Source organism: Saccopteryx bilineata, chromosome 1 (assembly GCF_036850765.1).
Source record: "Saccopteryx bilineata isolate mSacBil1 chromosome 1, mSacBil1_pri_phased_curated, whole genome shotgun sequence".
In the NCBI taxonomy this organism is placed as follows: Eukaryota; Metazoa; Chordata; class Mammalia; order Chiroptera; family Emballonuridae; genus Saccopteryx; species Saccopteryx bilineata.
Window position 1 is genome coordinate 348,624,590 of NC_089490.1, and position 25,051 is coordinate 348,649,640.

At 46.5% G+C, this 25,051-nt stretch overlaps 1 protein-coding gene and 2 pseudogenes across 3 annotated transcripts in view; all 3 read right to left on the reverse strand.

Annotated features, from left to right (window-relative positions):
- LOC136320568 (T-cell ecto-ADP-ribosyltransferase 2-like) overlaps nucleotides 1-19,465 on the reverse strand; it is a 28,044-nt gene extending 8,579 nt beyond the window's left edge. For 2 of the 3 annotated variants that reach the window (XM_066253729.1, XM_066253728.1), the window contains exons 1-3: nucleotides 19,413-19,465; nucleotides 17,834-17,913; nucleotides 16,448-17,192 (exon numbers count right to left, since the gene is read on the reverse strand). In XM_066253729.1, coding sequence (XP_066109826.1) covers nucleotides 16,448-17,192; nucleotides 17,834-17,896 — 808 coding nt within the window. In that variant the 5' untranslated portion in view covers nucleotides 17,897-17,913; nucleotides 19,413-19,465. Of the gene's footprint in view, nucleotides 1-11,270; nucleotides 11,347-16,447; nucleotides 17,193-17,833; nucleotides 17,914-19,412 lie in introns of those variants that run through there. The other variant, XM_066253730.1, reaches the window with a different exon arrangement.
- A 1,384-nt stretch (nucleotides 19,466-20,849) lies between these two features.
- Nucleotides 20,850-22,131, reverse strand: LOC136319582 (calponin-2 pseudogene; annotated as a pseudogene).
- An 86-nt stretch (nucleotides 22,132-22,217) lies between these two features.
- Nucleotides 22,218-24,066, reverse strand: LOC136319584 (calponin-2 pseudogene; annotated as a pseudogene).
- Nucleotides 24,067-25,051: the final 985 nt, after the last annotated feature.

The following is a 25,051-nucleotide window of genomic DNA, read 5'->3' on the forward strand; positions in this document are numbered from 1 at the left end:
TCTGGTGCCAGAACCCGGGAGGTGTGTGTGCCAGAGACAAGTCGAGGGTTTAATCCCGACCCCGGGAGGGGTGAGGTTTGCTGCCCAGGAGCGGTGGACTAACCTCTGGATCCTGCCTCCTTTGCCCATGGAGTTGAGGGACTAGTCCCTCCTGACCCCCACCCCTCCCCTCTGGCCATACCTCCTGAACCCACCAAGAAGGGAAAACTGCATGGAGATGAACTGAAAACTGGACACCAGGATAAATACCACCCTCTCATTTTGCCTCACCACATCCACACCGGGCAACAATCACATGGGTGAGTGAACCTAGCGGCTCTATAAGTGGGAATTTCCCAACCCCTCCTGCATCTCTTATCCTGCTGTCCAGGATGGTTCCGAAAATTCCACATTGGTCAGGAGGGTGTTTCTGGAATTTGCCGGACATTTGTCTCCAGCTGAACTGCTGTATGGGGATGCCTGGAAAACAGCTAGTCTCTAGTTCCAGTGGGCCTAAGACAGCAGGGACGCCTGCCTCGTGCAATCGCCTATCCCACCATCCAGGATGGTCCACTCCCGCCTTGTAGACTGCTAGATGCTCGTCCACCACATCATGGGGAACACTTAGTCAGCCATTCCCAAGACAACGCCTCTAGGCTGTCTCCTAAAGAAGCTCCAAACCCTTGGTTTAGTCCAGGATTTCAGGCCATAGTGCCTTATTTTTTACTGCAACACAGCTTGGCCTCAGTATGAACTGGATAATTTGTCCAAGAGGCTTGAAAATGGTACTTTTGATTTTTTTTTTTTTTTACAGAGATAGAGTCAAAGAGAAGGATAAATAGGGACAGACAGGAAGGGAGAGAGATGAGAAGCATCAGTTTTTCGTTGTGGCTCTTTAGTTGTTCATTGATTGCTTTCTCATATGTGCCTTAACTGGAGGGCTACAGAAGACCGAGTGACCCCTTGCTCAAGCCAGCGACCTTGGGTCCAAGCTGGTGAGTTTTGCTTAAACCAGATGAACCCACACTCAAGCTGGCGACCTCAGAGTCTCGAACCTGGGTCCTCGGCATCCCAGTCCGATGTTCTATCCACTGCACCACTGCCTGGTCAGGCTAGCACTTTTGGTTTTAACATCATGACTGACCTTAATAATTTCTGCCGGCAGAATGAAAAGTGATCTGAAATCCCCTAGGTCCAGGCCTTTCTTGCACTCAGATCATGACCCACTCTCTGTGATTTTTGCTCTCCCTCTCAAATATTCCTTCTCCACTTAAAACTGAAAGAGCCCCCTGCTCTGGAGGACCCTTCTAGAGTTTCCTCCTTCAACCCCGCCAATTATAGAGCCCCCTCCTCTTGCTCCTCCTTCTGCTCCTCAACCTCCTGATTCCCGGGACACAACCCCATGGCAACCAGAGCCCCCTCCCTATTCAGTGCTGCCTCCCCCCTCCCGCCCCCCGATTTTCCTGAAGCCGCCTCTTTCTCCCCCAGCACACACCTGCTCTGGGAAGTCTTCGGCCCTGCTCCCTCCCGTGCCTCAGCCCCTGTCTTAGAGTGCCCTTTATGGGAGGTAGCCAGGGCCAAGGGCATCATTCAATCCATGTCTCCTTTTCCTTAACCGACCTATCGCAAATATCTAAATGCCTCGGTTCCTTTTCCACTGACCCTACCAACTACAGAAAGGAGTTTGAATATCTCACCCAGTCCTATGAATTAACTTGGCATGATCTTCACGTAATTCTCTCTACAGCTTTAACACCCGAGGAGAAGAACCTTAGTTGGACTCATGCCCAGGCCCATGCTGACTCTAACCACCAGCAAGCGCCCAATCAACCAGTAGGCGATGAGGTTGTTCCCACCTGTGATCCCCACTGGGATTACCAGGCAGAAGGGACAGGTAGACGAAACCGGGACCACATGGTCTTCTGCCTCATAGAGGGCATCAAGAAGGCAGCCCCTAAGGCTGTAAATTATGAGAGGTGAATGGAGATCACCCAGCACCCCACTGAAAATGCTGCTCTCTTCCTCTTGTGCCTCACGGAGGTCCGTCAGAGATATACTACCTTAGACCCCTCTAGCACAGAAGGACAATTAGTCCTACACATGAATTTCATTTCCCAGTTGCACCCAGCATTTGGTGCAAATTATAAAAGTTAGAGGATGGCCCTCAAACCCCTCAATGGGATCTCTTAAAACTGGCCCTTAAGATCTTTTTTTTTCTTTTCTTTTTCTTTACAGGGACAGAGAGAGAGAGTCAGAGAGAGGGATAGATAGGGACAGACAGACAGGAACAGAGAGAGATGAGAAGCATCTATCACCAGTTTTTCATTGCGACACTTTAGTTGTTCATTGATTGCTTTCTCATATGTGCCTTGACCGTGGGCCTTCAGCAGACCGAGTAACCCCTTGCTTGAGCCAGCGACCTTGGGTCTAAGCTGGTGAGCATTTTTTATTTTGCTCAAGCCAGATGAGCCCGTGCTCAAGCTGGCAACCTCGGGGTCTTGAACCTGGGTCCTCAGCATCCCAGTCCAACGCTCTATCCACTGCGCCATCGCCTGGTCAGGCCCTTAAGGTCTTTAATAACCGAGATGAGGAGGCAAAAAACAGAAGGTACCATGTTTCCTCATGTATAAGATGCACCCTTTTCTGAAAAATTTGGGGTCTAAACACTGGGTGCATCTTATACAATAGTTATAGATTTTTTTACTTGCATTTCCCACTTTTTTGCACTCATTTCTTTTTCTTTTGACAGAGATAGAGAGAGAATCAGAGAGAGGGACAGATAGGAAGGGGGAGAGAGATGAGAAGCATTAATTCCTCGCTGCGGCACCTTAGCTGTTCATTGACTGCCCTCTCATATGTGCCTTGACTGGGGGGCTCTAGTAGACCAAGCGACCCCCTGCTCGAGCCAGCGACCCCAAACTCAAGTCGGTGAGCCTTGCTCAAACTAGATGAGCCTGCGCTCAAGCTGGCGACCTCAGGGTCTTGAACCTGGGTCCTCTGCGCCCCAGTCCAACGCTCCACCCACTGCACCACTGCCCAGTTAGGCGTGCTCATTGTTGAAGACAGTGGTTTGTCATCAGACACAGATGAGGACAAGCTAATGTATGGGAGTTTTGACAATGATGAGGAGTTGTATGAATTTGATGATGAATAAAATTTGAGTTCAATAACTTTATGTAATACATTCTTTTTCAAATTTTGGGCCCCAAAATTAAGATGTGTCTTATACATGGGAATGTCTTATACATGGGGAATACGGTAGCTGAATATCAGATGCTAGCCTATGCTGTCAAGGGCCCGCAGAGCCAGCAGTGCCAAAAGCCCCAAAACAGTCAAAATGGACCTCAGGCCAAGGGCCAAGATAAAAATTATGCGCCACCAGTACCTGCTTCAAGTGCGGCAATGGTCACTGGGCCCGCAAGTACCCTAATCCAGGCCAGCCCCCAAAGCCTTGCTCCCTTTATGGTGGGCCTCATTGGAAGTCGGACTGGGATAGGGCCTCTCTAGGTAAGACCCCATCCCTTCCTAGGCTGGCCGGCCCCGCCTTTCCAGAGCTAATAGGCCTGGCCACTGAAGACTGATGGTGCCTGAGGACAGATGCCCCAACGTTCATCACATCTTCTGAGCCTCAGGTGACCTTGGTGGTAGCAGGTAGGCATGTTTCTTTTCTCATTGACACAGGGGCAACCTACTCTGCTTTGCTTGAATATAGAGGTTCCTTAAGGGACTCGGGGATCTCAACTGTGGAAATTGATGGCCAGGTCTCCCAGCCCTGTTCCATTGCTACTCCGTCCTGCTCTTTAGGAGCCCAGATCTTTACTCATGCCTTTTTAATTCTGCCCTCATGTCCCACACTGCTCCTAGGATGAGACATCCTGTCTACACTACATGTTACCCTCACTTTCCATACTAATCCTGGAGACACACCAGACCCTTCCGGATCAGCTACCTTTTACTTCTCTTACAAACAGCTGGGAACCATTTAATGGGAACTTCTCTGACTTTTCCCAGCTCCCTGGTAACCCCTTCAGTGTGGGACATCAAACTCCCCTCTACAGCCCGTCACCACGCCCCAGTTCAGATTAGGGTTAAGGACTCCAATCAGTTCCAATCTCAGAAACAATATCCCATCCCAGCCCCTGCACAACGAGGGCTCAAACCCATTATCACTCGCTTGTTCCATAACGAACTCCTCTGCTCCACTGATTCCCTTTTCAATACCCCAATCCTCCCTGTAAGAAAACCTGACGGCTTATTTCACTCAACATAATAGTTTCCAGGTCCCTCCATATTGTTGCAAAAGGTAATATTTCCTCCTTTTTCATGGCCTCATAGTATTCCATTGTATATATGTACTACCACAGCTTTTTAATCTACTCGTCCACTGATGGACACTTGGGCTGTTTCCAGATCTTCGCTATTGTGGACAATGCTGCCATAAACATGGGGGTGCATTTCTTTTTTTTAGTCGGTGATATGGTGTCCTTGGGATATATTCCTATTATGTTGAGTGAAATAAGCCAAGCAGAGGAAGAAAAATATCATATAACCTCACTCATTTGAGGAATCTAAGGAATAATGAGAATTGAGGAATGGAATTGAGACAGAGGAAGGATCAAAGGGGCGAGAGGAAAAGAGGACAGAGGGAAAGGGGATGATAGGATGGGATAAACCTGAAGGGAAGGGGGGAGGGTGCCATAGGGAGGAGGGCAAAGGAGATGTTCAGGGGAATACGGGGGAGGGGGATGCATTTGGGGTGACCCTAGAATCTATGTAAATACAATTAATTAAATTAAAAAAAAAACCTGATGGGTCCTATCGTCTGGCAAGAACTTCATCTCATCAATCAGGCAGTACAACCCTTATTATACCTGATTGTTTCCAACTCAAATACTATTCTCTTCCAAATTCCAGCTGAAACTTCCCACTTTACCTTATTAAACCAAAAAGATACTTTCTTTACTATTCCCTTACATCCTAACTCACAAAACCTCTTTGCCTTTACCTGGACTGATCCTGACATGCACCTACCCCAGCTCACTTGGATGGTCCCACCCCAGGAGTTCCAGGATAGTCCTCATCTTTTTGGATGACAGGCCCTAATGACCAATTTACAGGTTTTAGATTTAGGACCCTCTACCCTTATATGATATATTGATGATTTACTCCTCTGTAGCCCCTCAGAGAACAAGATTAAAAAAATCAGACTGCCCACCTTCTCAACTTCCTTGCAGAACAGAGTTACAAAGTATTCCCCCAAAAGGCATCCCAATAGTCACATACCTAGGTCTAGCCCTCACTCCTACCTCCTGAGGAATTACCCCAGACCAGCTCTCCCTCACCTCTTCCCTGCCAGTCCCCAAAACAAAGCAGGAGGTCGTCTTCTTTCTTGGTCTAGCAGGGTATTTCCAATTGTGGATTCCTTCCTTCGCTCTGTTAGCCAAAGCTCTTTACCAAGCCACCAAGAGAAATCTATCAGAACCCATTGGCCCAATGGGTCCCATCAAGACTCCCTTTCTCCAGTTAAGACAGGCCTTTATCTCAGCTCCCACTCTAACTCTACCAGACCTCTCTAAGCCATTCATAGTATTCACTGATGAATGGCAGGCACCACTGTCGGACTTTTAGGACAATTAAAAGGACCCTTGCTACAGGTAATAGCATATCTTTCCAAACAACTGGACCCTTCAGTCCTAGGCTGGCCCCCTTGTCTAAGGCACTGGTGGTGGCTGCCATCCTTCAGTCAGAAAGTGTGTCTCCATAGTTCACTAACCATCTATCCTTCTCACAATCTGAAGGATATGCTTTCCCAGTGCCAGGCCCAAAACCTAATGCCACCCTCCAGGATCCCACCAGTCACCCTTGGCATCTGATCACCACTGAATCCAGCCACTCTCTTACTCCTACCCTTCTGCTCTGAACCTCTATATTCACACTCTGATCTCCTGCTCTTACTTTACCCTGTTTCTCCATCTAACAGACACCCCTCTAAGCACTGCAGATCAGAGGTGGTACATTGTGCTGGATATTCTATTGTCTCCAGCACAACAACCATTGACACTTTCCCCCTCCCTCCTGGCACCACCTCACAGAAGGCTGAATTAATAACCCTTACCAGGGCCCTCACCTTAGCAGAAGGAAAAAGGGTTAATATTTATACTGATTCTAAATACACCTTCCACATCCTCCATTCACACTCAGCTATCTGGTCTGAAGGAGGCCTCCTAACCACAAAAAACCCCTATTATCAACGGGAAATTAATTGCCCAACTGCTTAGCACAGCCCACCTCCCTCAGGCAGTAGCTTTTACCCACTGCCTGGGTCACCAGGCTCTCAGTAACCGCATTGCAGCCAGCAATAACTTTGCCGACAAGACAGCCAAGCAGGACACTCTCCAGCTGCTCCAGGGACAATTCCTTTCCCTAGCCTCATTTTCTATTGCCTATACCTTACAGGCTTCCCCAAACTACGGCCCACGGGCCACATGCGGCCCCCTGAGGCCATTTATCCGGCCCCCCATCACACTTACAGAAGGGGCACCTCTTTCATTGGTGGTCAGTGAGAGGAGCACTGTATGTGGCGGCCCTCCAATGGTCTGAGGGACAGTGAACTGGTCCCCTGTGTAAAAAGTTTGGGGACCCCTGCTTAGAAGAACAGGCAAAATATACTGCGAAGAGGCTCACAAAACAGGGCCAGTGGTTCCTGCATGATGGCCACTTTATTCTATCTGAAGCCCAGGCCGACAGTATCCTGCAATCTTACATAACTTATTTCATGTAGAGTAAAGACCCCTCCTGCAGCTGCTAAAGCCTGTCTGTGAAGCCTGTAGCCATGGCCACCCTCATAGCCACCTGGCCTATGCAGGTTCACATTTGATTCAGACAGACGGTAATGAAACAACGGAGCCAAGAATTTGATGGGCCATTACTTTTAATCCTAGCTTGCACCCGGCCGGTGAGAAAATACACACAGTGGGAAAACACTTCCATTTCCATTCAGGGCTCCCAAAGCCACTGACTCATCCTAGTATTCCTAGAATCAAAGGCCCCACCAGCCTCATTTACCTTTGTTCCCCATCTCCTTTTTGCACAAACTCTGCACAAACTGGCTTCTCCTTCAGCACTCTGCCATCTTGGCTGCCTCTCCTCTGCAATGCTGATGGCAGGATCTGAACAAGAGTGCCCTTGGTCTGCCTCATGTTATAGTGTAGAAATTAAAGCCTTTAAGCCAATATACAAATAAGGAAGTCTCTGATACAAAGCCACTTATCTGAGGCATAAATAGGATTCCTCATAAGAGTGCACTACTCCACATCATGCAACAGTCAAGGGTGTGGGGAAAAGCTTAGTGTTGAGATCTTAGTATTAAAAGGGTGGGAAAGACTTAGTCTTAAAACCAAGCCTTAGCTATAAGGACCTTGCCAGCTTACAGCCTGTCTCCCACACCCAATGTAAACTATAAGCGAGCAAACATATATACGATACTTACAAACTTATTTGACTAACACTGTCCTAACCTGCCTGCAGCTGTAGGCTGCCTGCTAAGCATACGGCATGTAAAACTTGCTATTCTGTCTCCCCTCAGGGGAGTCTCAAACCTCCTCCACTTTCCACTTATCAGGCTCAAGGACATGTCCCTGGCCAAGACTGGCAGGTCAATTTCACCCACATACCCTCTGACAAAAAAATTACGCTACTTAAAAAAAAAAATTATGCTACTTACTAGTTTTTGTTGATACCCTCTCAGGATGGGTTGAGGCCTTTCTAACAGCCTCTGAAGAAGCAGACACAGCTGTACTAAGGCACTGCTAGAGCACATTATCCCCCTGACTCATTCTTCCTAACTCTATCCAGTCAGATAATGGACCCGCCTTTGTCAGCCAAATCACTCAACAGGTCTACCCAGCCTGAAGCATCAAATGGTTCTTACACTTCCATATGGGCCTTAGTCTTTAGGAAAGGTAGAGAAGGCTAATTCCATCATAAAGTCCCAACTAACTAAACTGTCCCAGGAGACCAAATCGTCCTGAACTGTAATCTAACCATGGCCATTACACAAATGAGAGCTACTCCTAGGGCACCCACCTTTTACAGCCCCTTTCCACTCATGTACGGTTGTACTTTCTTGCTAGGACCACTTCCAACACCTGACCCTGACCTATTAGGAAATTACCTTCCTTCTTTACTCCTTACTTGAGTTCTTACTTCAGGAGGCTACCGATCAGAGTATGCCACCCCCCACTCCCAACTCTACACAGGAATGCCTCGCTGCCACCCAGGTGTTTGTCAGCCAGATGGGACCCAAAGATAGGCTACAACCCAAGTGGACAGGACCGCATACAGTCATTCTCAGTACACCTCCTGCTGTTTGTGTTCAAGGCCTCCCCCGCTGGACCCATCGCCATGGGCCAAGGTAGTCTCTCATGAGAGCAAACTCTGGGAGTCTCAGGTAACTTCACCAACTTCAATTCAACTGACCTGAATACAGGAGGAAAATCTACCATAACTTGTCCAACCTTGGATAGTTAAAACATCCTCTCCTGATTACTGACTCTACTTATCCTTTCCTTCCTTTTTCTATTTTTTGGTTTATGAGATCTTGACTGTTGGGCAGATAAAATGTATTATGCTCATTTTGTTAAAGATGACGCTGCCCACATGGAGGCCGTTGCCCAGGTGATATTAATGTGTGTCTCTGTGGGCTGTGGGCAGGCAGGATCCTTGTGACCTGGAACTTTGTTTTAGGATTAAGCCTTTCCCATCCTTTTTGATGTGGGGTGGTATAATCCCATCATGCCCCAGATAAGTGACTTTGTATTAGAAACTTTCCTATTTTGTATATTGGATTAAAGGTTATGAATCTACACTATAAAATGGGGGCAGAATGGGAGCTTGCTCTCTTGGTTCCTGAGATTAGCATTAGAGGAGACAGCAGAGAGCAGAGAGCAGAGAAAGGCCACGTGGAGGAGGCCAGAAGAAGCAGCCAAGATGTTGGAGTGCTAAGTGAGAAGCCAGTTAGTGCAGAGTTTGTGCAGGGAGAAGGAAGGAGATGGGGAACAGAGATGAATAAGTCTGGTGAGCTAGAAACCTTTGATTCTAGGAAACTTGGATAAGTCAGTAGCTTTGTGAGCACTGAATGTGAGTGGGTTTTGGAGCCCAGTGTGTGTTTTTACTTGCCCGCCGGGTGCAAGCTAGAATTAAAGAAAATGGCCCACCAGTTTTTGGCTCCGTTGTTCCTTTACCGACTGTCCGAATCCAATGCGAACTTGCATGGGCCAGGCTGCTGTGATAGTGGCCCTGGCTACTGGCTTTACACTGACATACCCATAACTTCATTTCTTTGTACTCTCCCGCCCTCAACAAATCCTCTCTATTCTACTATAACTCTCCCATTAAGGGTTTACATCCTCACACTCCAATGGGACTCCTACTTAATAGAGTATTTAGCCTGGGGAAGCAATTTCCCTACTACTAATTTTCTCCAATCATCTAGTCACTCTTCCACCCTTATTTCTTTCCTCCTCCTCAGTAGTCTTAACAGTGTAAATTCTGATACCACTCTAAAGTCCTTTCTAACTCCTTTAAATTTAGAAGAATCTCTTAGTCTCACATACTCCCTCCTAAATAAAACAAATCCTACTTTTTAGCTCAGGATTGCTGACTCTGTCTCTCCCTATTGTCCTCTGCCTATACTGCTGTTCCAGTACCTCTCACTCAATGGGACACCATTAAAACAACTCTAGCCCATACAGAACAAAAGAGTACTACTTTTTCTGAAGTGGCAAGCTCCCTCCTTAATAACTATATAATTGCTCAAGCTTCCTGAGTCTCCCTACTTTTCCAGACTTATGCCAACTATTTAAAAACACTCCTAACTCTCCCCCCTATAAGAAGCCCTGTTGCTCTTCACACTCTCCTACTAAGACAAGTCCCCCACCCCCATGCTTCTCCAGAAATTCAGGAAACACTTTAGTTGGCCATCTGCCAAAAAAAGCATGCAACTTTACTAAAAACAGATAGACTACCAGGCTTCTCCTGTGTTAGGGCAAAATGTACCCTAAGGGCCCCAAATGGCCCTCTTTCCACCCTTCCTTAGTCAGTAGGTGATGACCTATACTTAACCTTAAAGTTGATCAAACAAGAGCTCGTTACCAATGGAGGCAGAAACCGAAACAGAAGAATACCACAAGCCAGAATCAACAGAAACTGCCAGAAGGTGGCAGCAGACTATACAACTAACCTTCTCACCCCTGCTCAGTGCTGACTCTCTTATTGGACTCAGCCCACCTGCATCCAGGTGTTTGGAATAAATCCTCTTTTCTACACTTTGGGCTCTGTGTGGTTGATGTGACTCTGTTATAAGGTACTGTAAAGCCAGTGGCCACGGCCAGGGCCACTATCAAAGCAGCCTGGACCATGCAGATTCGCATTGGATTCGGACAGTCAGTAAAGAAACAACGGAGCCAAAAACTGATGGGCTGTCATCTTTAATTCTAGCTTGCACCTGGCGGGCAAGTAAAAACACACACTGGGCTCCAAAACCCACTCACATTCAGTGCTCACAAAGCCACTGACTTATCCGAGTTTCCTAGAATCAAAGGTTTCTAGCTCACCAGCCTTGTTCTCCTCAGTTCCCCATCTCCTTCCTTATCCCAGATACAAACTACACAAACTGGCATCTCACTCAGCACTCTGCCATCTTGGCTGCTTGTCCTGGCCACATGGCCTCTTTCTGCTCTCTGCTCTGCTCTCTCCTCTAATGATAATCTCAGGAACCAAGAGCGCAAGCTCCCGCTCTGTCCCCATTTTATAGTGTAGAAATCCAAACTCTTAATCCAATATACAAAATAGGGAAGTCTCTAATACAAAGTCACTTCTCTGAGGCATGATTGGATTGTACCACTCCACATCAAAAAAGGGTGGGAAAGGCTTAATCCCCAAACCAAGCCCCAGGCTACAATGATCCTGCCTGCCCCCAACACACATTAATATCACCTGGGCAATGGCCTCCACGTGGGCAGCGTTATCTTTTACAAAGTGAGCATAATATATTTTATCTGCCCAACAGGTACCAAAAGCTGAAAATTGATATTAATATTCTAGGAGGAAAGGTCAGGCTTTCCTGTCCGGTCCCTCCTTTAGGTAGGGACAAGAATGTAGACAAGTAGGGAGAAGAATGTAGAAGTTTCTGGCTTGCGAGAACAATGGTTCATTCAGTTTTAAATCTAAAATAAAGGTTAACCTAGAAACTTCTTCTCTTTCAATAGGAGGCAGAATTTACATACCACCTTGCATTGATTGTCGTTCCTCCCTCTTCTTGGAATCTTGAGGGTAAAATACCTCTAGGCTAGTGAGGGAAGATGAACCCTGAAAGATTTGTAAACATTCTTGTTACCTTGAAAGTCTTAATGTTTCTGTGTATCCTCTAAACCAGGAGTCCCCAAACTTTTTACACAGAGGGCCAGTTCACTGTCCCTCAGACCGTTGGAGGGCTGGACTATAAAAAAAATTATGAGGCCCTGGCCATTGGCTCAACGGTGGAGCGTCGGCCTGGCATGCGGGGGACCCAGGTTCGATTCCTGGCCAGAGCACATAGGAGAAGCGCCCATTTGCTTCTCCACCCCCCCCTCCTTCCTCTCTGTCTCTCTCTTCCCCTCCCGCAGCCGGGGCTCCGTTGGAGCGAGGATGGCCTGGGCGCTGGGGATAGCTCCTTGGCCTCTGCCCCAGGCGCTGGAGTGGCTCTGGTGTGGCAGAGCTACGCCCCGGAGGGGCAGAGCATTGCCCCCTGGTGGGCAGAGCTCGCCCCTGGTGGGCGTGCCGGGTGGATCCCAGTCGGGCGCATGCGGGAGTCTGTCTGACTGTCTCTCCCCGTTTCCAGCTTCAGAAAAGTACAGAAAAAAAAAAGAAAAAAAATTATGAACAAATCCTTATGCACACTGCACATATCTTATTTTAAAGTAAAAAAACAAAATGGGAACAAATACAATATTTAAAATAAAGAACAAGTAAATTTAAATCAACAAACTGACCAGTATTTCAATGGGAACTATACTTCTCTCACTGACCACCAATGAAAGAGGTGCCCCTTCCGGAAGTGCGTTGGGGGCTGGATAAATGGCCTTAGGGGCTGCATGTGGCCCACGGGCCATAGTTTGGGGACCCCTGCCCTAAACAAATGTTGCCAGCTTGTACCATGATGTCATGCTCTCCCCCGCTTGTGTGTGATCAGGGGTATATAAACAGCCCCTGAACTGTTTTTGGCACTGCACGATTTGGGCTTGCAGATACCCTCTGTCAGCCAAATGTGGCCAGCATATTTAATAAATCTCCTCCTCTAATAAAACTCTTCAAAATTCATCTGGACTGGGTGTCTCTATGTGAACTTGATGAAATGAGGTACAGTGCCTTTCAGAATCTGGGGTGTGGTACTTTATAACAACTCTTGCTGGGTCCTGGACCTTTCATCCTGAGGAAAATGGCTGCTTCCTTCAACCAGTCCAGTTTTCCTCCTTGTTGGGCAGATAAAATGTATTATGCTCACTTTGTTAAAGATGGCACTGCATGGAAGCTGTCGCTCAGGTGATATTAATGTGTGTTGGGGGCGGGCTGTGGGCAGGCAGGATCCTTGTAGCCTGGGGCTTGGTTTTGGGATTAAGCCTTTCCCACCCTTTTTGATGTGGGATGGTACAATCCCATCATGCCTCAGATAAGTGACTTTGTATTAGAGACGTCCCTATTTTGTATTTGGATTAAGGGTTTTGATTTCTACACTATAAAATGGGGGCAAAATGAGAGCTTGCACTCTTGGTTCCTGAGATTAGCATTAGAGAGCAGGGAGCAGAGAAATGCCACATGGAGGAGGCCTGGAGAAGCAGCCAAGATGGTGGAGTGCTGAGTGTGAGGCCAGTTTGTGTGGTTTGTGCAGGGAGAAGGAAGGAGATGGGGAACAGAGGTGAATAAGTCGGTGAGCTAGAAACCTTTGATTCTAGGAAACTCAGATAAGTCAGTAGCTTTGTGAGCACTGAATGTGAGTGGGTTTTGGAGCCCAGTGTGTGTTTTTACTTGCCCGCCGGGTGCAAGCTAGGATTAAAGAAAATGGCCCACCAGTTTTTGGCTCCATTGTTTCTTTACTGACTGTCCGAATCCAATGCAAACCTGCATGGGCCTGGCGGCTGTGATGGTAGCCGTGGATACTGGCTCTACACTCCTTTACTATATTACAAGCCCCTTCTTTTCATTGCTCTTACACTTCCTCTCCCTTTTCCCTTGGATCACCTCCTACCCTGGTGTTCCCTTTCACTTTCACTCACCCAATGAGCTATTACCCACCTCTCTCCCCTTATTGGAGCTGCAATAGCATCTACATTATCAGTCTGGACAACAAAATCCCAAGAAAAGAGGACACCTCCCTATCACCTTTCTCACCTCTTCTCAATTCATCTCTCTCCTTGCCCGACACAACAGGGAATATTTTTCCTCTGCAGTGAGGATGCCTACCTTTGTCTTCCTACTAACTGTAAAGGAACCTGTACTTTAACATATCTCTCTCCCAATGTTGATATAGCCCCCAATAACCGGTCTCTACCCATTCCAGTGATCCAACAACTCCTGCACAGGAGGGCAGTGCAGCTCATCCCTCTTTTAGTAACACACAGCATAACTTCGGGGGTTGGGATAGGTACAGGAGGACTAGCCACAGCTCTGCATTACTTTAAAACCCTGTCAGAAGATCTACAAGAAAGCCTAGATAATATTGCAAAAATCTTAGTCAATTTACAGGACCAAATAGACTCTCTTGCAGCTGTTGCATTACAAAACAGGTGAGGATTAGATCTCCTTACGGCTGTAAAAGGGGGACTTTTTCTCTTCCTAGAAGAGGAATGATGCTTCTATGTCAATCATTTAGGCTAGTTAGAGATGCGACTCATAAGCTAACTGAAAAGGCAGCTAAGATAAGAGAACATCAGTCCAATGCTTGGGACACTTGGTTAAACAAGTTCAATTGGTATATGTGGCTACTCCCTTTCATAGGTTCCATATTCCTCCTCACACTCTAATTTTTGTACCATGTCTTGTATGTGTCCTAAATACTTCACCGACACTAATCAACAGGAAGCACCTATAAAAGACAGAGACCTTCAGCCCTTTTCCATAAACAACAAAAGGCTGGAATGTTAGGATTAAATTAGCTCCTGTGAAACTCAAATTCTCCTCACCCAACTTCTTTCCAGGACTCAGACCAGAACATTCTCACCCCCCACTGTAAGGTTATAGTTAATTTGCTTGCTATTATTGCACTTAATGGCTTCCTGGCCTTCACTTTGATATGTAGCAGAATGTTTGCCTTTGCAGGAATGTCAGAGAGAGCTTGTATTGGGGAGGGGCCTGACCATTAGGGGAGTTTAAATCACAGTAGTTGTTTGTAAAAGCCTAATCACAGACTCAGATCCTAGATATATATATACCTGGGATACTAACTTCTTGGCTGTCTTCAGAATTTACCAAGAACATCAAGCCTGTACTACATCAAAGAACTTGTGTTTCTGCAGCAGGATTTCCCCTCCTCCTGCTCATCATCAAGTCAGCGATCAAGGCCACAAACCCTGATATGCTAATATAAACATGCCCAGGTGCAAGCAACCCCAATGCCAGCAATCCCTATATCTAATGCTCCCTCCCACAGCTTGGGGCTGACACCTTTTCACTGGTCTCAGCCTGCTTATATCTAGTATCCAGGCTCTTTTAAAATAAACTTTCCTTTTGGAACACACCAGCCGTGTGTTTTCGGTTCATCCCACAGTTTCTGCCTTTCATTAACTGACTTCAGCAACAAATACTGGAGCCCTGATGCAACGCAGGCATTAATGATAGGCCCTGGGTACAGAGGAAACAGGAAGACAAAGTTTCTGGCATTAAAGAGATCACCAGACTGTAAACAAATTATCATAGAGATGGTGAGTATACCGCTGAGATGCATACAAGGTTCTCCATGGGAAAGAAAGACTGTATTTGTTGAGCAATATCTATGTATGAGGCAATAAGTTAAGAACTTCTTTAATTCGGCCTGACCTGTGGTGGCACAGTCGGATAAATCGTCGACCTGAAACACTGAGGTCGCCGGTTCGAAACCTTGGGTATTGCCTGGTCAAGGCACATATGGGAGTTGATGATTCCTGCTCCTTCCATTTTTCTCTCTCTGTCTCTCTCTCTCACTCCTCTCTCTCTAAAAAATCAATAAATAAAATATTTACAATAAAAAATAAAAAATAAAAAAAAAAAGAACTTCTTTAATTCTCAGACATACTACTGAGGTATTACTATTTGTATTCTCATTTTACAACTAAGGCAGTTAGGACACAGACTGCTCAGGTAACTTACCAAAATTACCAGAATTAGTGGTGGTTGAACTTGGATTACCACTGAGGTTGCCTCTCACTAAACCTGTGGCATGGAGGATGGTACAATATTTAATTTTGGTGGAAAGTATCAAGAAAGGCTTATGATTTGAAGTGATAGTTGAGCTAGATCTTGAAAGATAATTACTTTACTAAATTGATAGTGTTCTAGATTATATGAAATACAACATAAAGTCAGAGATGGCAGGCCAGAAGGAATGATAGATGTAAATGCACAGAAACCTGAGAGCCAGTACACCCTGGGGGAGTTGGGTACAGGGAGGCAGCTCCTGAATGCGCTTTCTCATCCATCACAGGGCTGGACAGGTAATAGCCTTTCTCCATTGCTATTTCCAGCCATTACTGATATGCCTCCACTGTGTCCTCTGATTTTACCATCTCTAAACATCAGTCAGTCTAGGCATCAATCCTGTGCATTAGTCTGCTATATGGCCCATTCATGTGAAACCTTTCAGTTGGCTTGAACACTATTAACCTGCGCTTCAATCTAGCCAGCTGCTCTATGGAAATGTCCTCTAACAAGCTCAGAACCTGTAAACCATCCACATTGGAAATCTCAAGGCCCACCATCCTGTTTTCTGCCCATACTCTGCTTCCACTCTCTTTCTCCTAGAATACCTCTTAGAGAACACCAGATCCTCAGCCTCCCCTGATCACCACAGCCACCTGCTCATTCAGGCACCCTCATCTCCTGTCAGGATCACTGCAGTGGCTACACTGTGTGTCTGCAACCAGGTCATCCAGCTCCCCTGAACCTTTCCTGTACCCTCTGACATATCAGTAGTTTCCATAACCCATGTTTGCAGGTGCCCAGCAGATCTTTCTGACTTTTCTGCACAACAGGGAATTTGAAAGCTTGGCTGGACAAGAAACTGTTGGATCTGCACTCTATTCCAGCATATCAGCCCTGTCTTTTTAGGAACCTAATACTCTTCAGCAGTTGGTTGAAGGCCCCATTGCTCTCTGCCCAGTGGCTTCTGGTAGCAGAGCACCCCCTTTTCTGTTTCATGATGACCCAATCACTCCCACCTGGAACGTTGTCCCAGACTCACCTGAGCTGTTGCAAATGCTGTCTAATGTTCTTGAATAGTTAGTGGAACTGTAGAGGCAATTGAAGTTACTCTTAAAATTGTCTGGATTTCTAAGTGAAATTTCTCTGTAGGTTTTATTTGCGTCGTTAATGGCAACATCCCCATACATCTCATAGCCTGGAATTAGCACTTCATCTTCATCTTCGTAAGAGAATGCTTGAATATGAACACCTAAGCAGGTTTTTATGATAAACAGTGTTCCCCCAATTTCAACATATTTATCAGCTACAGATTTAGACAGTGACGTTGAGGTAAATTGGCCAAAACGTACCTTTCCTTTCCCACTGTAACCAAACTTTGTTTTACAGCCTCTATAAACTGTGTAACACTTTCTTTTTTTGAGAAGCTGAAGAGCTCTTGTCAAATAATAATGAAAGGCTTTGAATTGAAAGTTATGTGGGTTTTGACAGAATTCTCTTACAGCTTTGTTAAAATCCATTGCAATATTCCCAGTATAGGCCACTACAGCTGTTCCATGGAAATTATTCAATTTATTTGAGTCACTTATTTTGTTCTTCTTGTTATTCCATTCTTTCTCTGCCCTTTTCCATTCATTTTTAAACTTTCTATTCATTGCCAGTTCTTCTTTTAAAAGCTGGGGTGCTTTTATCTCCATTTCTTCAGTACAACCCACATACTGATCATCGAATGCTTTGGGAGCCATGTCTAGCTTAATTGAATTAGCTTCACATTTTGAGCTGGTCACCTGTAATGAAGAAGTAGTGTCCTTTGACTCATTCACATGTGCTGGATGCTCCCCAGAGCCCAGAGTGTGGACTTCTTGCTCAGCACCAAATTTGACATGTTTCCGTCATAGAATTCATGTATGGTACACACATGAAGACCATCTTATTCTACTTTGAGTAGTGTAAAAAGAAAAAACTAGGCTTTGTTACTTTGTTTTATTTCCTGATATTTAAAAAAATCTTGGCCCTGGCCAGCTGGCTTGGTGGATACGTCGGTCTGGAGTGCAGACATCCCAAGTTTGATCTCTGGTCAGGGCATACATGAGAAGCGACCATCTGCTTCTCTTGCCTTACCTCTCCCCCTACTCTCTATCTCCCCCTCTCACAGCCAGTGGCTTGATTAGTTTGAGTGTCATACCAGGACACTGAGGATGGCTCGGTTGGTTCGAGCATAAGCCTCAGATGGGGGTTCCAGGTGGATCCCAGACAGGGCATTCAGAAGTCTGTCTCTCTATCGCCCCTCCTCTCACTTAAAAAAAAAATCTTTTCAGATTCATGCTATGTGGCTTCAGCCTCAGACTCAACTGTGGGAACAGATTGAAAGATGTGAAGGGAAAGCAAGGTCAACAGGATGAAGGTGGGGGTGGGTGATATACATTACCTGTTGTGTTAGCCACTGAGTTAGGATCAAGAAGTGAACGGCTATGCTTAGAAGAGAGGTCATCTCCAAGTTCAAAAGAACTGCAAATAAAGATAATGAAAGTGAGGTGTGAACATTAGTTTCACAGCAAATGTGCTGATGACAAGTTGTGCTGTTGACCACCAGAGGTCAAGCGGCTAAATGTTTTTTTTTGTTTTGTGGGATTTTTTTTGCGTTTTTTTTTGTTGTTTTTCTTTACAGAGACAGAGAGAGAGTCAGAGAGAGGGATAGAGAGGGACAGACAGGAATGGAGAGAGATGAGAAGCATGAATCATCAGTTTTTTGTTGCGACACCTTAGTTTTTCATTGATTGCTTTCTCATATGTGCCTTGACTGCGGGCCTTCAGCAGACGGAGTAACCCCCTTGCTCAAGCCAGCGACGTTGGTCTCAAGCTGGTGAGCTTTGCTCAAACCAGATGAGCCCATGCCCAAGTTGGTGACCTCGGGATCTTGAACCTGGGTCATCTGCATCCCAGTCCGACGCTCTATCTACTGCGCCACCTCCTGGTCATGCACTAAATGTTTTTTAAGGAAAATTCTTCTCAAAGTTATGTTAACGTGAGGTTTACCTGAAGTCGATACTTCTGAATATCTCTCAATATTGTCAACTTTTACTCCAATCAGGGAGAGCTAATATGCATGGAAGCTTTTGCGGTTTCTTAGTTGGAAGGAGAGGTAGAACTTGGCGTTGGGAATTGAGGAAATTGAGAATACTCCTGTTCTGGCCTGAAGATCTAGGTTTGAATAACCCTAGAAAGGGAGAAAGCCAGCCCTGGCCGGTTGGCTCAGTGGTAGAGCGTCGGCCTGGCGTGCGGGGGACCTGGGTTCGATTCCCGGCCAGGGCACATAGGAGAAGCGCCCATTTGCTTCTCCACCCCCACCCCCTCCTTCCTCTCTGTCTCTCTCTTCCCCTCCCGCAGCCAAGGCTCCATTGGAGCAAAGATGGCCCGTGCGCTGGGGATGGCTCCTTGGCCTCTGCCCCAGGTGCTAAAGTGGCTCTGGTCTCTGCAGAGCGATGCCCCGGAGGGGCAGAGTATCGCCCCCTGGTGGGCAGAGCTCCGCCCCTGGTGGGCGTGCCGGGTGGATCCCGGTCGGGCGCATGCGGGAGTCTGTCTGACTGTCTCTCCCCCTTTCCAGTTTCAGGAAAAAAAAAAAAAGAAAGGGAGAAAGCCCTTTTGTACAAGGGACTATGAGACACAGAGACCATTAGTACTGCCTCAGGATCTTGGGTGATAAATTGCACAATCTAAGATTAAGTTTTTGGGTTTTTTTATTTAAGAGGGATGGGTAGATTGCATATCTGTTCTTCAACATGTTTCCTTTTTTGTCAGGTCTGATCATACTGCCCTACCTGGCATATTTCTTACACAAACTGACTTTGTGGCTTTGTCTCTTGATGTAACCCTCACAACAGCAATCACCCTCGTGTTCAGATCTTCTCCCAGTCCCATCCGAGCACCAGTCTATCCTCAGGGGCCTTCCTGGTTTCCTCACATTTAGAGACCTTCCCCTTCAGAGAACAGAATGAATTATCAGATACCTGAGTTTCTGCAGCTGCTTCGTGATTCGGTCCTTGTCCGTCTCTGACAGAAGTGCCTGAGAAGGCAGTGCTCTGGCCTTTTTATATTTGGGGTGAGATGCACTTTCAATTTCAGATTAGATTTGGTTGACAGTGAGGGTGGTTTATAAGCTATTATCCACAAAACCTTCACATGGATGTTTATAGAAACTTTATAATTGCTAATAGTGGAAGCAACCAAGATGTCCTTTATTGGTGAATGAAGAAATACATGCAGACAATGGAATATTATTTAGCACTAAAAAAATAAGAAGAGCTATCACATCATACAAAGACATGGAGGCACCTTAAGTGCATATTACTAAGTGAAAGAAGGCAGCGTGAGAAGGCTCCTTACTGTATGATTCCAATTACATGACATTCTGGAAAAAGCAAAACTATGGAGACAGTAAAAAGATCAGCAGTTGCCAGGGATTAGGCATGGTGGGAAGAGAGATGACAGGCATAACACAGAAGATTTTTAGGACAGTGAAACTATTCTGTGTGATACCATAGTGATGGGCACATTACACATTTGTCCGAACCCACAGAACGTAGAACACCAAGAGTGAAGCCTAACGTAACTATGGACTGTGGGAGACAATGACGTGTCAGAGTAGCTTCCTCACCTGTAAGAAATGTGCCGCTCTAGTATGGAGTGCTACTAATGGGGAAGGCCATGCAGGTGTGGGGACAGGAGTATATGGTCATCTCTGTACTTTCCTCTTAATTTTGCTGTGAATTTAATACTGCTAAAAAAAAAAAAAAAGAAAAAGAAAGAAAGAAAAGAAAAGAAAAAAAAAAAGAAAGGTTCTTTCCTCAAAAGAGGTTTTTAGTGCCTTTGGTTCATAGTTGATATTTCACATTCTCTCCTGGTTCCAGGGCTCCTGAGTGGGGCTGGTCCCAGGAAGAGCATCCTGGTGGGGGTTCCTCTGCGCAGTACTTGGAGAAGGAGAGTGGACAAGTATGGAAGGTGAGGGGGGATCTGGCCTTGCCTCGCCACTCAGAGATTCATTGTCTTATTTGGGTTCCTGTTTCCTCAACAAGCCCCCAAGAGGGTCCTGGGAAAATCAGTCCCTTATAATGCCTAAAATATCTGGGGACTGTGGCCTGGCCCTCTCCCAAGGGACTTCCTTCCCAGCACCCCCCTCCACCATTTTCACTCCACTCCCCCTCAAAAAGAAATTACTTTTGTTAAACCTGCCTGCAACTTCTATGGGTTCAGAAACCACAAACTGACTAGCAGAGGAAAGGGAAGTGGTGCAGAAACAACCGGAAGCCATTTGGGGCCGGCTTCCCTCCCTGCCCAGGTTTCTTCTCGCCACAGCTTGGCTCAGAGACTGCTGGGGAAAATGCTCCCTAAATGTGCCGGGCAGGGACCACCACCCCAGTGCATCTGTATCTGGCCTTCACAGACCCTTAGCTGGAAGCACTAGAACACATAGAAAAGCAAGATGAAAACCCAAAATCCCACATGGGGTGATGATGTGTAGGATACCCCACAAAGGGGGGCTCTTTTGCCTGGTAGTCAGTGGGTGGATAGTCCAGGGCCTTCCCTGGGTTTGGGCAGTCGCCAGCTGACCGTGTAGCCCCATCAGCCAGTGAGCCTTGTGGGCAGTGCTTTGGGTCATATATCTGCTGGCCCAGGCCACAGACCTGGCTGCTTTGGCTCTGCATGTAGCCCATCTGCAGAGACATGGAGAAGTTGTCACAGTTGCCAATGCCCATCTTGGTGTCATAGATGTGCCATCAGGTCCTGGTAGTCATCATGCCCCTCTGGTTGGCATGCTTGTTGGTGCCCATTTGCAGGCTGATGGTTGAGTGGTCCATGGGTGGCAGGTTGTGTTTCTTCGGTTCATGCAGATGTCTTCTTGTGCCATATGCCATCATGTGTGACAGGCTAGCGCACTTGTTGGTACCCATCTGGAACCCAATGACACCCTGGCCTGCCTTCACGATAGCATCATTGATGTTCTGCTTCTGCTTCCCTGAGTACTTTGTTGTTGTTGTTGTTTTGACAGAGACAGAGAGAGAAAGTCAGAGAGAGGGACAAACAGGGACAGACAGACAGGAAAGGAGAGAGATGAGAAGCATCAATTCTTCATTGTGCCTCCTTAGTTTTTTACTGATTGCTTTCTCATATGTGCCCTGACCCAGGGGCTACAGCAGAGCAAGTGACCCCTTGCTCAAGCCAGCGACCTTGGGCTTCAAGCCAGCAACCATGGGGTCATGTCTATGACCCCATGCTCAAGCCAATGCCCCCCCATGCTCAAGCTGGATGAGCCTGCACTCAGGGGTTTCAAACCTGGGTCTTCCACATCCCAGTACAACACTCTATCCACTGCGCCACCACCTGGTCAGGCTTCCCTGAGTACTTAATGCCGATCTCCACACTGCACTGCCACACTTTTGTTTTGGCTTTCTTTGCCAGAGCTGGAAGAGGTAACTGCACCAGTGCCATGTTTCCACTCTCAAACAGGTCCATGGAGTTCATTCCGTAGCTGATTACAGCTTTGATGAAGTCGGAGATGTTTTCTAGCTGGTGGTAGTTTTGCATGGAGTGGTTGATCTTGGGGATTGAGTCTGGCTGCAGCTTGTTCATGAGTGTGCACAGGATAATTCCATCCTTCAGAACCTTCTGGAAGTTGAGACCAACAGACAGGCCCATAAGTCCCTTGATCCAGTTGCAGAGTTATGCCTCCTTTTTTCTGAGGATATTTGTATAAGAGCCAGTTCTTGACCTTGGCCAAAGCTGGTAGAAGGGCCCCTTGTTGATCTATGTGGAGCTCATGCTGCCAGCAGTGACTGTGGGACCAAATATTAAAGACTTTTAAAAAATGCTTTGACTCAAGTGAGACAGAGACCTGTTCAAATTCATCATTTGATTCAGAAATGCATCAGAGTCCCATATATATATATTATTATTTTATGAATAAATGAGGGAAAGTCCATGCTGGTGTGGGGACAAAGGATATATGGTAATCTCTGTACCTTCCTCTTAATTTTGCTGTGAATTTAAGACTGCTCAAAAAGATTTTTATTTTTCTAAAAAGAGGTTTTTATTACCTTTAGTCCGTAGTTGGTATTTCACATTATCTTTTGGTTCCAGGGCTCCTGAGTGGGGCTGGTCCCAGTGGGGGCCTTCTGCTAGGTGTTTCTCTCTGTGCAGTACTTGGAGAGGGGAAGGGGACAGGTATGGAAGGTGGGGTCTGGCTTTGCCTCAACTACTCATAAATTCATTGTCTTGTCCAGGCCCCAGTTTCCTCGACAGATCCCTTGGAGAGTCCTTGGGAAATCCAGTTTGTCATGATGCCTAAAATATCTGGGGACTGTGACCTGGCTCTCTCCTAGGGGACTTCCTTCCCAGCACCCCCCTCTACCATTCCACCCCACTTCCCTGAAAAATAAATTATGTTCATTTTGTTAAAACTGCATTTAACTTCTGTAGGTACAGAAACCACAAACAGCAGATAAAAGGAAAGAGGAACAGAGCAACTGGAAGCCATTTGAGGCCAGTTTCCCTCCCTATCCAGTTTTCTTCTCGCCACAGCTTGGCCCAAAGCCTACTGAAAAATTTGCTGCTTGGATGTGCCCTTGCAGGGACCCCCCACCCCACATTCATCTGTATTTGGCATTCACAGACCTTTAGCTGGAAGCACTTGAGTGCATAGAAAAACAAGATGAAAACACAGAAATACCCAAAATCCTAGATGAGGCAACGATGTGAGTAGACACCTTACGAGAGAGACCTCTTCTTCCTAGTAATAGCAGGGGTAGTCCAGGGTCTTCCCTGGGATTGGGCACTCACTAGCTGACCCTGGAGTTCCATCAACCACTGGCACTTGTGGGCAGTACTTAGGGTCATATATCTGCTGGCCCAGGCCAAAGACTTGGGTATTCTTCCCCTGAGTGTAGCCCACCTGCAAAGACATGGAAGAGTTGTCACACTTGTCAGTCTTCAGCTTGGTGTCATAGATGTGCCATCGGGTCCTGGGAACCATATGCCCACCTGGCTGGGCACATCTGGTAGTGCCCACTTGCAGGTTGATGGTTGAGTGGTCCATGGTGGCAGGATATGCTTCTCGGGGTTGTACAGATGTCCTCTCATGCCATATGCCATCATGCGTGATTGACTGGCACACTTGTTGATGCCCACCTGGATATTAATGATGCCCTGGCCTGCCTTTATGGTGGCATGATTGAAGTTCCACTTCTGCTTTTCCAAGTACTTGATGCCAATGTCCATGCCACCCTGCAGCCCCTTTGTCTTGGCCTTCCCTGACAGAGCTGGGAGGGACACCTCCTCCAATGTCATGTTTCCACTCTCAAAATAGGTTCACAGAGTTCATGCCATAGCTGATCATGGCATTTATGAAGTCAGAGAGGCTTTCTAGCTGGTGCTGGTTTTGCATGGAGTGGTTGATCTCTGGGGCTGAGCCCGGCTATAGCTTATTCACGAGTGTACACAGGAAAATTCTGTCCTTCAGACCCTTCTGGAAGTTGGGATCGATGGGCTCATGAGACCTTCTATCTAGCTTCAAGTCATCCTTCTGAGGTTATATTCAGAGAAGAACTGTTTTTTGACCAGGGTCAAAAGCTGGTAGGAGGGGCCTTTGTTAAGCAATATGGAGTTCATGACACTGGCAGCAACCATGGGACCAAAAGTTACAGACCTTTTTTTTTTTTTTTTTTGTATTTTTCTGAAGCTGGAAACGGGGAGAGACAGTCAGACAGACTCCCGCATGCGCCCGACTGGGATCCACCCGGCACACTCACCAGGGGGCGACGCTCTGCCCCTCCGGGGCATCGCTCTGTTGCGACCAGAGCCACTCCAGTGCCTGGGGCAGAGGCCAAGGAGCCATCCCCAGCACCCGGGCCTTCTTTGCTCCAATGGAGCCTCACTGCGGGAGGGGAAGAGAGAGACAAAGAGGAAGTAGAGGGGGAGGGGTGGAGAAGCAGATGGGCGCTTCTCCTGTGTGCCCTGGCCGGGAATCGAACCCGGGACTTCTGCACGCCAGGCCAATGCTCTACCACTGAGCCAACTGGCCAGGGCCTAGTTACAGACTTTTAAAAAATGTTTTGATTCACGTGAGACAGAGACTTATTTAGATTCATTGTTTGAATCAGAAGTACATCAAAGTCACAAGTATATATTATGTTATGAATGGATGAGGAGAAGGTAAAGTCATTCTCTTTCTATGACTTAACAAAGACCCTCACAGTATTTTTTTCTAGAGAGACACTGATATCCAATTTAATATGAGAGCGATAAATTTAATAAGTAACTACAAGGCTAGCCCTCAGCCTCTGTGTAACACTATGGCACTACCACCTGTTTCCAGTAGCAGTCTGTTCTGACTGACTAGTGCACATGCTCTATGAGATACTAATTATTTTTATTTTTTGAGGTACTAATTATTTTTAATATCACTCATGAAAACTTGCAGTTTTGAGCAAAAACTTTTAAGATTAAAAATTATGTTTCACCACTCAATAAAATGGGTCTAAAAGGAAAGTACTGCAACATAATAAAAGCCATATATGACAAATCATCAGCAAATATCATACTAAATGGAGAAAACCTGAAGGCTTCCTCTAAAATCAGGAATAAGACAAGGTTG